At 32.1% G+C, this 12,683-nt stretch overlaps 2 protein-coding genes across 9 annotated transcripts in view; one reads left to right on the top strand and one right to left on the bottom strand.

Annotated features, from left to right (window-relative positions):
• The window catches only part of LOC126692084 (disease resistance protein RPV1-like), an 85,494-nt gene that overhangs the window by 53,148 nt on the left and 19,663 nt on the right, over positions 1–12,683 (bottom strand). The window lies entirely within an intron of this gene.
• LOC126692087 (60S acidic ribosomal protein P2-like) overlaps positions 7,337–12,683 on the top strand; it is a 46,812-nt gene continuing 41,465 nt past the window's right edge. Inside the window, exon 1 of the mRNA XM_050387562.1 lies at positions 7,337–7,439. Within this exon, the coding sequence (XP_050243519.1) occupies positions 7,352–7,439 (88 nt within the window). The 5' untranslated portion in view covers positions 7,337–7,351. The remainder of the gene's footprint in view (positions 7,440–12,683) is intronic.

Genomic DNA, 12,683 nt, shown 5'->3' with positions numbered 1-12,683 from the left:
TTTGTGGCAATGGCATTGTTGAAATAGGAGGGAAAAAAAATTTTGTTGCAATTGGTTTGTGGCAATGGCATTGCCGAAATAGAGGGGAAAAAAACTGTGGGAATAAATTTGTGGCAATGGCGTTGCCGAAATAGGAGGGAAAAAAAAAAATTGTTGCAATTGGTTTGTGGCAATGGCATTGGCGAAATAGAAGGAAAAAGAAAAAAAAAATTTGTTTGATTTTTGGCATTGGCATTGCCAAAATAGGAAATTGGAGGAGAGAGAGAGAGAGCTGTCTGAATAAAAAAAATATAGTACCCGTATTCTTATTCTTTTGTAGTTTTTTTGACCAGTTTTGTATGTATGTCATATTCCTTTATTGTATTGTAAGTGAAGAGTCAATTAGCCAATCACCTCACATCTTCATCTGATTCTTATTCTCTGCTTAGAATGTATTCATTGATCATTACCAATAAAACCACCTATTGATATCACGCCTAAATCTATCTCAGAGATTTTTTTTTTTTTTTTGTCTTCTTATTTCTCCTCCCTCGCTGAAGGATTGCATCTCCTCACAAAGTACCCTTAACCGAAGCAGTTTGGTTTGTCTTTTTATTTCATATTGTAAAAGTACCCTATGAAACAAATAATGATAAATTCAAGTACAATGAGTACATTGATTCTTAGTCTAAAAAAAGTACATAGATTCTTACAATATGAAATGGAAGAAAAAAATGATTGATGTGCACGCTGTATAAAAAAAAAAAAAAAAAAAAAAAAAAAAAAAAAAAAAAAAAAAAAAACAAAGAAAGTACATAGATTCTTATGTGCACGCTGTAAAAAAAAAATAAATAAAAAAAAAAAAAAAGCAAAGAAAGTACATAGATTCTTACAATACAGAAGAAGAAAAATGATAAATGTGCACGCTATAATCAAAAAAAGAAAAAGAAGTATATAGATTCATATAATATGGAAGAAAAAAATGATTGATATGCACGCTATAAAAAAAATAAAAAAATAAAAAAATAAAAAAGAAAGTACATAGATTCTTATGTGCACGTTGTAAACAAAAAAAAGCAAAGAATGATTGATGTGCACACTGTAAACTAAAAAAACAAAGAAATTGAGATTTTTGCAGAGATTCTTTGTGGAGATTCTTTGCAGTGAACATATGTTTATAGTTAAGTAATTTATTTGTATAAGAGTGTCCCATTTGTGTTGTGTTGTATTTGGTCAGTTGCGTATCTAATTATACAGTTTAAAATTTAAGAATTTAACTGATATGAAACTTGCATCCTATTTAAACAACAACACTAATGTTACTGAAATTTCTATGGTTCTTATTTTCTACTCTTTTTCCCCTATAAATTCCATCAACCTTCTTCTCCACTCTTATTCCCCTCATAATTCTACCAACCATTTTCAATTCATGCGTGCCATACATTCTACAAACAACTATAAGGGACAACACTTGCAAATATCTATCCGTTCTTTATCTCTTACAAGGTGAGTTACATCTCTTAAGTAGTTACTTTTCTTTTTATAATATTCATGTTGATATGTTTTAGGGGCATAGCTAAGCATGAAAATCTTGTTTTTGTTAAATTATTTGTTCATGCAAATCTTGTTTTTGTATTATGTGTTTTGCAACATGAACTGATTTGTATGATATGTTTTAAATTATTTGTCCATTTATTTTTGCCTAAAATTTCATATAGCAAAAATATATTTCAAAATTGACATATATTTCCTTAAAGAAATACTTAGTTTGTTAGCCTATAATATACCCATATGCTATAAGAAAACCAAAATAAAAAAAGGTTAGTATATGCTCATAAACCTTAATATCTAAGTTTTAGGTATAATAATAATAAAGAAAATTGTACAATATTAGAAATTTGTTTGATAATTATCGTATGGATGCATGAGAACATTATATAATCTGTCTTGTTTTAGAAGAAGCAAAATGAAGAGCTACATAAAATAATTAACGTAACTATAACAGATCCTTCTAAATGTTAATGTTTTGCTAAGTTACTTAAGAAAAGGGAAACAAAAAATAATTTTAACTACTATGATGGACAGTAATAAATTATTAGTGAACCAATCCTCTTTAATAGAATTCTCTTAGCTGTAGCTATTTAAACATTAAATATTTTTAATAGATTACCTTTTTGTATTGCATTGTAATGGTTATGTAGTGTTAATATATTAATACTATTGTTATGTTTTAGTGTAGATGGTAGAAAAGTTGTTCATTTTTCTCAACGGCGCTGTTGTTCATTACTATTGTAATGGTCAAGGGTACTTTGTGAGGAGATGCAATTCTTTAGCGAGGGAGGAGAAATAAAAAGACAAGGGTACTTGCCTTTTATTACGAAGAGGAGAAATAAAAAGAAAAAAAAAAGAATTTTTGAGATAGATTTAGGCGTGATATCAATAGGTGGTTTTATTGGAAATGATCAATGAATATATTCCAAGCAGAGAATAAGAATCAGATGAAAAAGTGAGGTGATTGGTTGATTGACTCTTCACTTACAATACAAGGAAGGAACATGACATACACACAAAACAGGTCAAAAAACTACTGAAGAATAAGAATATGTGAACTATATTTTTTTTTTTTTATTCAGACAGCTCTCTCTCTCCTCCAATTTCCTATTTTGGCAATGCCATTGCCAAAAATCAAACAATTTTCTTTTTCCTTTTCCTTCTATTTCGGCAATGCCATTGCCACAAATTCATTCCCACAATTTTTTTTCTACTCTATTTCGGCAATACCATTGCCACAACCCAATTGCATTAATTTTTTTTCCCTCCTATTTCAACAATGCCATTGCCACAAATTCATTCTCACAATTTTTTTTCTCTTCTATTTCGACAATGCCATTGTCACAAATCCATTCCCACAAAATTTTTTTCTCCTCTATCTCAGCAATGCCATTGCCACAAATCAATTGCCACTTTTTTTTTTTTTGAGAAATGATATGTGCATACCATTTTTACAACAAATCCTAAATGACAAGCTATTACTGGTTGTTATTGTTGGATTAAAAAAATAATCTCAGTGTTAAATTCAAATTTGAACTAATAACAACTAATCACTTGTGATTTGTTGTGAAAATGTTGTAAAAATATTGTGAACGTAGCACTTTTTTTTTTTTAATTTCTCCCCAGATTTCGGCAATCACTTTTTTTTTCTCCCATTTTCGACAACTTGGTTGCCACAATTCATATTTTCTCTCTCCTTAATTCCCTACAATTTCAGCAACTTGGTTGCCACAATTGGTAAATCATTCAGGCACTCCCACTGGGGCACTTCACGGGCAGAGCTTGGGCAAGACAAGAATTTCGGTAATCTCATTACCGAAATTCATTTTTTTCTCCATCCCAATCACATCACTCAACTTTCTTCTCTCTCATACTTTTTCTTACAATTTCGACAACGGTGTTGCCGAAATTCAGTCTCTCTCCTCATTTTGCTAAATAACTTTGAACAATAATAATAACTTACAACATTATTTTATAATTGATTTATCGTACAATTAGTTTATGTAATAAATACAATTTGAATCTTAAATTTCTTATTTGATGATAAGAAATTTTACTAAAATCCTCGAAGAAGATGAGACTTCAATTGCTTCGTAAAGATAATTTAGTTTACTTTCGTAATGATTTTTTTTTTTTTTTTTTGAAAATATTAAGAGATCATTTTTTTTTTTTTTGTAAAGTGGACAACTAGAACTAGTGCCAATTTTTCAAAGTGTTTTTACATTTGCATGGTACAGAGCTTTCTGTTCCATTGCATCATGTTTCAAAATCTCTTCAGATAAAAATGGCTCAAAGACCCTACGGGAGTGTTTGGATTTTTTGTTTCTATAACTCATAACTCTGTTTTCATAACTCTATTTTCATCACTCATAACTCAAAAATGGTGGGACCCATAGCTGAGAAGTCTGTTTGGTTTTTCATAACTCTGTTTTTAGTTTTTGTTTCCATCACTCAATTCTCTGATTTTTGAGTGATGGGTTATGAAAATTGAAAACACATTTTAGGTGTTTTCAGTTTCCATAACTCTGTTTTCAATGGCATTTCCGTAAATAACATCGCATACCTGGTCCCACTATCAGACTCAACCCCAACTTTTGACCTTTTTTTTTCTTTCTTCACTGGGTTCAGTGCGTGCGGTTTCTTCATCTTTTTTTTTTTTTTTCCTTTCACACTAGGTGGCTTCTTCTTCGTCTTTCACTACGTGCGGATTTGTGGGGTTTTTTTTTTTTTTTTTTTTTTTTCACTAGGTTCGGGTTTTTTTTTTTTTCCTTCTTCTTTCACTGGGTTTTGGTTTTTGGGGTTTTTTTTTTCTTCTTCTTCTTTCACCAGGTTCAGGTTTCTGGGTTTTTTTTTTTTTTTTTTTTTTTTCTTCTTCTTTCATTGGGTTCAGTTTTTTTTTTTTTTTTTCTTCCTTCACTGGGTTCGGGTTTCTGGGGTTTTTTTTTCTTCTTCTTCTTCTTTCACCAGGTTCGGGTTTCTGAGTTTTTTTTTTTTTTCTTCTTCTTTCACTGGGTTCGGTGAGTTTGGGTTTCTGAGGGTTTTTTTTTTTTTTTTTTTTTAAATGGGTTTTGTGAGTTTGGGTATTGGGGGTTGAAAAAAAGAAGTAAAAGCTGCACCAAGTGACAGGTATGGGGTCCACAAGCAGTTGAAAAACATTGAGTGATAGTGCCAAACGGGTGGGGTGTTTTAAGTGATGAGTGATGGGTGATGAGTGACGGAAATTAAGTGAGGAGTGATGAGTAATCCAAAAAAAAAAAAAAAAAAATCCAAACAAGGCCTACAAGTCAATCAGACACCTCAAATGCCATACACATAATAATCCTTACACCACTAAAGATTTTTATCAAACAAATAGTGTCACCAACCAAAAAAGAAGAAGAAAACAAAAAATTTAGATCGATTCAAAGACCTAATAATGGAGAAATGAGCTCAAACACCTCACAAATTAATTCACCATATTCGTTGTGTTCGTTTGTTGGTGTATGAGAGGATTGTAATTTTATTCTATTTGATGTGATTACAGGTGGTTCAATGCCCTTATATTGAGCTTCAATTTGATCAATCAAGGACTTAGATAATTATTTGACTTTGTCTTTAAAAGAATGTTGGTTCGATCTGCATTGTCCCCCATTAGGAGTAGAGGCGACTCAATCATTAGGCCATTTAGACAATAGTGGCCCCAAACAAAAGAATATCTCTTAAAATAGAATATTCGTCTTATAATATTGCAAAAAAAAAAAATTACAAAAAGTATTTCAAAAAAACATGATAATAAATTTAAAAAAAAAAATATATATATATATATATATATATATTTTTTTTTTTTTTGAGTAAATATGATTGGACTGTGAAAATCTTATAATACCTCACCATAATGGCCACCTAGATTGTTTTCTTTCTCCCCCTTAAAACAATAAGACATGATATCTCAACAATTCAAGAAGCCAAAAATTTTAATTTTTTGATATCTCGATACTTACAATAATGGGGTCCGGGAATTTGAATCCTAAACGTTCCTAATAAAAACATTAAAATGTATTAGTTGAGTTACAAGACTCTTGACCTAAAAATTTAAACTTAAAGAATCAAAAACCTAATCAACAGAATAGGCTCTTAGAGAAAAACCTGTGGCTTCATTGGACTGTGCCTTCGCTTTATTAGGATTTCCCCTTCCCCTATATTATAACAGGTAACAGGCCTGAGTCCAGTAGCTATTGAACACCTTCAGCTCCAGCTTATCGTAATGAGGTCCAATGAAGATTGTTTCTAAATTAAAAAATTAAAAATAAATAAAAAAAATTAAAAATTTTTTTTAAAAAAAAGATTAAATAAAATAAAAAAGGTCCAGTGAAGATTGTGGGCTTTGGCTATCATGAATTTTTGTCCAAATTGCGATCTTTCCATGCCCACCTATGACTTATTGATATAAACAAAGGCAAAGAACAAACCCTATATGTTATAATGAGTCATTCTCATACAATTCTAAGATGTCAATAGGCGGACTATCATAAAAAAGAAAATCAGCAGACATCCTAAAGCTCATTCTTGCTAAACCATCAACACATTTATTGGCCTGTCGGAAGCGATGCTTAATATGAACTTGATGGAATTGGGTGAGTAGCTGCCTACAATCATCCAAAATAGGAGATATAATGTCATTTACATAATCTGCATTCTGCAACACATCAACAATGGACTTGGCATCCATCTCAATTTCAAGACAAAGTATATTTAAAGTGCAACACAGCTTGAGGCCTTCACGCAGCCCCCACAACTCAGCAGCAAAGTTGTTGGTGAATCCAATTCGCTTACTAAACCCAGCCACCCTATGCCCATCATCATTCCTCACCACTCCCCCACAAACAGCCAGGCCATGAGGCTCACTGCAAGACCCATCCGTGTTCAATTTCTTCCACCCTTGCTAAGGCCACTCCCATCGAATCCATCTTAATGAGAAAAAAGAAATCATGGCATTCATGAGAGCTCCTTTTCATGAGCTATCTTGAAATTGCCCCCAAAGTGAGAGTACTAACCATAGTTTCCCAATTAATTAATGCATTGATTAATTATAATTATATATGAAACAAAGGAAGAATTATACATAAAATAAATAAAACATTTTACTCATATAATTGAAACCATTTTAATAATTACTATACGATTTGTTCTACAAATACAGCAAACTGTTATAATATTTTCACAACAATTGAAATGTCAATCCCTCATATATTAAAATTAAATTAAATAGAATAATAAAATATTAGACCCGAACTACTAAAACTAAAAATAAGAGTGTTATGAAAATGTTGTATCCTTAGACTTTCTTACTTAAAATTCTAATTGAGTTCCCTAAAGTCTTAAGTCTTATAAGATTCTAGATTCAAAATTCCTAACCAAACTTATTAGGGGCCACTCCTAAAAAAAATTCATTGTAATTCCTTGTGTATGAGAAACAAGGGACTACACAAGAAACTATCAGATATTTGAAGAGTTTTGAATATTAATGTTAGGAAAATTAAAAATAAAAGGGTGACTAAAAAAAATTTAAAAAAAAAAAAAAAAAAAAAAAAAAAAAAAAAAAAAAAAAAAAAAGAAGAAGAAGAAGAAGACCGTGAGATCACGTGATAGACCTGCATGTTAAGCCCAGACCCGGTTTGGAATTTGGACCCGAACCAAACAGACACGTTTCTTGTACTCCATGTCGTACTACAAAAGCCCTAGTGTCTTCTACACACATATAAAACCCTCTTTTCTCGGCCTTTATTTTGTTGCCTCTAAAAATTTGGATTGCTAGGGTTTGTGAGTTGTTGAGTAGAGAAAGATGAAGGTGATCGCTGCGTATTTGCATGCTGTGTTGGGAGGGAACACCACCCCTTCTGCTGAAGACATCAAGAACATTCTCGGCTCTGGTTATTTTTTCACACTTAAAAAATAAATAAAAAATAAAAGCTTTCTTTTTTTACTTGTTTTGTATAAACATGATCGCTGCGTATGACTGGTTTTTTGTTATACATTACTCATGTTTTCTTGGTTTTAGGATAAATTGCAAAAAGGGATTTACAATTTTTTTTTTAAATATATGTTCTGTGTATGTGTAGTATTTTATTATTATTAGGGTAAAATTATATTTGTTCTCTAAACTTTAACAAAAGTTTGTTTTTTTTCCTAAAACTTTAAAAAAAAATCTTTTTTCATCCCTAAACTTTATAAAGAGTTTTTTTAATAGTTAGAAACAAGAATAGGGATGAAAATAGTTTAAAGATGAAAAATAAACTTTTAATAAAGTTTAAGGACATAAATAAAAAAACTTCAATAGTTTAGGGAAGAAACATATGAACTTTTCAATAGTTTAGGGATGAAAAATGGACTTCTTCAAAGTTAAGGATGAAAAAGAAAATTTTGGTAAAGTTTAGGAACCAAAATAGTATTTTACCTTTATTATTATTATTTTTTTTATGTTTCTTATTTTGGAGAGAGAAAAAAAATATTATCGACCCATCTTTTGGCTTGGGAGTTGGGAGTGCCATTGTTTGAATTCAATGTAATGTGACTTATGTTGATTAGTTTGGAAATGGGAGTTGTGAATAATGTGACTTGTTATTATTGGAGACCATACATAAGACTGCTAATATGATATTCATTGTATTACTGTTGGAATCTATAATGTCGATTTTGGATTATCTGTTTGCTTAGTTTTGTTTGCTTACACTCAACAATCTTGGCAAGTTCATCCAAACATCAAGTGGAGGATGCATAATTTTCAGAGAAAACAACAATTGAAATTGTTGAACTCTCTATGGTTTTGAGAAGTTGGGCAGAAATTTGTTCTCCTCTTGGGAGATTATCATCAATGAAGGTGTGAATACCCCGCCGAACCAAAGCGTTATACAAATAGCCTATGAAACCAAGGCAGGTATCTTCACCTCTAAAACTCAAGAAGACGTCAAAGTTCATGGGTCGGGGGGTGAAAGAGGAAGATGAGACTTCATTGCTGGTCACAAGAGACATGGGAGATATAGGAATTGATGGGTGGGATGACCTGAAAGGAGGAGGAGAAACTGAGAAAGAAAGAAATGGGATTTGGAATTGGAAGAGACGACTAACGACTGGACACGTGTTTAAGCTGTCTAAGCACACTATTCATGACTTTAGTCTATAATAAATTCTCAAATCACCTATAATAATGTTAGCTTTGGAAAAAAAAAAGGGTGTAAAATAAATACCCAAGTTAAAAATTTTTTTGTTTCTTTAAAAAAAAAATGTTAAAAATGTTTCTTTACCAAAAAAAAAAAAAAAAAAAAAAGGTTCAACATCTTTTAAAAAATAGGCTTATCTCCCTTATTGTGGAACCTCTTGGAAATTTGGGAACAATAAGAGAGAATGTATCTGTTTGTTGGAAATTTTTTCTTTTTATATTTTGATAAATGTTAATGGACGCTATAAGTCCATTTGTTAATAGACCAATTTTAGAAAACTTTTTTATGCAAAAAAAAACAAATGACTTTTTAGACCGCTTTTTATATTCCCCATAAAATTAATATTAAAATTTTCTTGGAATGATTCATTAACAAATGACATCCAAGAAATTTATTCAAATTAGCAAATCAATAAAGTGCTCATCCAAACGTATCTATGTTTGTCAAACATACATGGCTACATGGTGATGATGGTGAAGCCATCTGCTGTAATACTAATACCTTCAATTTTTTAATTTTCAAATAATATTTGAATATTAAAAAAGAATGATAATTTGTTCAACTCAAAGCCCCACTAACAGAAGAAGTGTCATTACTCTTTAATCTTGTAACGGTTCTTCCATCTAACCGGTCAAGCATGGCATATCTGGTACACTTTCCAAAATTTCAACACTATGTTTCATGCTTTGGTTCCAAAGAACCACATATGCCCTTGTTCATGTTCTCCTTGGTCAAAGAGACCTTTTTTTCCCCACTGCATTAGCATCAACTATATGCTGAATAGGATGTTCTAATTGCTCTACGACTCAAAATCCTCCATTTGATAGGTCCAAATTTTACAATAATTAAGAGGTTCTAAAATCCATTTTATGGAACTGCATTCAATAAAGAGAGTATCAGATTGTTTCCAATCTTTATATTTCAAGTAGCCTCTAATGCTAATACCTTCACTTCCTCCAAATTTACTGAAATCTTGCAGTCTTGTTCACTAGAGTAACACCACCAATAGTGGGAGAGAGATTGAGTTGGTTGGTTAGTTAGGTAGCTACAATGGAGAAGTGGTTTTGAGTGGTATTGATAAGGAGAGAGATGGGAGGGGCAGAGAGAAATGGGTTTTGGGTGAAGAGGCACTGAGGCAGGAGTAGTAGGAGGGATCTGGTGGGGATTAGGGGAAAAGAAGAGAGGTAGGGTGGGGAATTGAGGAGTATGGAGAGGAGAGAGAGAGAGGGGAAGTGTAGTGGTTTTGAGGGAGTGGGGAAGAGAGAAGGGAAGACCATGCCAGGGGAATGTGGACATTCTTGGAAAATGTAAATACTGGTGTCCACATTTTATATATGGTGTGCAAGTATGTGGACACTGATAGATGTGAAGTAATAAGTAGTTTATTTATTTTTTGATACAGCCAAAAGGAAGGGTTGGTACAAGTTTTTATTACAAGACCAAGATATACAATTTAGAAGGAAATTTAGCTATAGAACCCTAACCTCAGTTAGTACCCTGTTATGAGCTGCAAAAATACACATGCAGCCCCTGCTTTGGCAAGTCAGAACTCAGAAGCATCTTCCACTATCACTTTTATTCATCATGGAAGCTTTTTCTTCTTCGTGCAAATATCCTCCAATACATTACTTGCAATCAAGAGGATAAGGAGGGGGAATTCTTGAAGCATAGTTGTGAAAAAAACTTTTTTTTTTAAATGCAAAACATCCAGCAGTCTTCTTTGCCTAATGTATCACAGCTGAAGAAACTAGGAAATAGTTTTTAAAATTTTTCCTCCAACTTCAAGAAGTTTTCCAAATGGGGATCACCAATTGCCAATTATCAGGAGCTGTGCACACCCAGACAGACCCCTCTGGTGTTTGATCTTAAGCTTCCAATGCATGAGCTGTTACAAAAGCACTGGAGAACCTGCAAAATAGAGGCTTGGAGTGCATTAGGAAAGATTGCATAGAGCTATCTGTTGGTTTTTAGACCCCTTAAAACACAATTGGATTAACCTAGGTAATTAACCAAGTTGTTACTTAGTCCAAATTCAAAAACTAGGTTATCACAATCAAATAATCATATCATGTAAAGCAACGGGAAATAAATAAGACAACGATATGATAACCTAGGAAACCAAACCGGTAAAAACCTGGGGAGGATTTGACCTAGCTATCCTCAAGGTAAACTTGAATCCACTATCTTGAAAGAATCGAAGTTCATACAATAAGACTTACAAGCCCCCACGCTCGACTTCTTATTGCTACCAACTAGTAGAATTGACTGACACGACCACGTGCAAGTTCCGAATCCACGGACTCCTTCTTTCTTGGATTCACCACCAGATACAAGCACACCCGCTTGTGTTTTCTTTAAGCTTCAATGGTAGCAACTGAATTGATCATCAAGGTGTAGATAAATCTTCTCCTTGAAAACCCTAAATTTGTGTAAAGGAAAACTCCTCTAGATCTCACAAGAGATTTACACAAACCGCAATTATAAACAACACTAAAACGTGGCTAGGGTTTGCCTTTTATACTTAGGACAAATAAGAAACCCTAAAAATGTTTTAAAACACTTAAGGTTGAGTTGGAAAAATCTGCAGAAAATCATTCTGCCCGAGCTTCGATCGATCGAGCCTGTCTTTCGATCGATCGAGCCAGGCCAAAAGGCAAAATGCTTTCCTGCTTTAACTCGATTCCAACTTTACATAAAAGCACAACTTTGAGCTAGACAAAAACACTTCTAAATACATTGTTTTGATCATGGTTTGCCAACAATACAAATTAGAGTTCTAAATACATAAAATCCTAAGACTTTAGAACCTAACACTATCTTTTTCACAATTTATAAAATCTGGTTGTTTAAATAAATCGCTATTAAGAAAGTGTATTAGAAAGAAAGGTCAACAACTTTTTGACTTCTAGTTCTATAACAATTAGGGCATGTTTGGTAGACTGTAATAAGCACTGTAATGTAACAGTTATTTCTATGGTTTAGCTATTCAATAGTTTGGTTATGATTTTATTACAGGGAATAGTCATTCCTTATGAATAAGAATTCTTTAAAATGAGGAATAATTATTTCTCTCTAAAAGGGTTGTAATAGATATTCCTTAGTAGATATAATAATTTCTAACATTAATATATTTCCAAATAAATAAACTTTCCATATCCACCTAACAATTATGGAAATAAAAAATCATAAAAAAATAACTCATCTCTCTAAAATTTAAAACATATTATTTTCTAGGAAATATAATTGTAAGAATGAGATATTTCCTAAAATAGATCATGAGTTTTATTCTAATGTTACAACTCACAACCAAACTAATGAATAGATTTAGTAATTCCATTACAACACATTTTATTCCTGGTAATAAAGATTACCATTTCTGTTGTAATCCACATTCAGTGTACCAAACATACTCTTAGTAATCATCCAAACTTCCCCTGACTACTCAGTACTCGCATGTTTTGACTACATATGGATTCTCCTCAATTGCTTCTTTTATCTCTTCCTTGATGACTCTCTGACCTTTTTAACGGCATGTTGAGGCTTACGAAGTCATAGATTTTCATTTCTTCTCTGATGAGATATTTTGAATACCCAAGTTGGACATTGCATATCCTCAATTATCATTAGTCCCCATCAGAAGGGCATTATTGCCGTTCTCCATTTTTATGTTCAAACAACTTGATCTACCATTCCAACTTTCCTTACCATAAATCAAGCATAGATCACAAAAAACAATTTAGGAACATTTAGCGAAGTCATCAAAAAAATGCATATATGATTGCATAAAATCTAACAAACATATCCCGCATTTGTGAATATGATTTCACAACTGTCTTTCATTCTTAGTGCCACTTGAATAACAAAAGCACCGGAATATAGTAAATACCTCTAATTATCTCCTCACGCCCTGATAAGCCTCCCTTTTTTTTTCTTTTCTTTTTTATGGTAAGTCATGTT

The sequence above is a fragment of the Quercus robur genome, chromosome 7 (assembly GCF_932294415.1).
Source record: "Quercus robur chromosome 7, dhQueRobu3.1, whole genome shotgun sequence".
Taxonomy (NCBI): domain Eukaryota; kingdom Viridiplantae; phylum Streptophyta; class Magnoliopsida; order Fagales; family Fagaceae; genus Quercus; species Quercus robur.
Note: the sequence above shows the minus strand (reverse complement) of the source record. Positions and strands in the feature narration are given on the sequence as shown.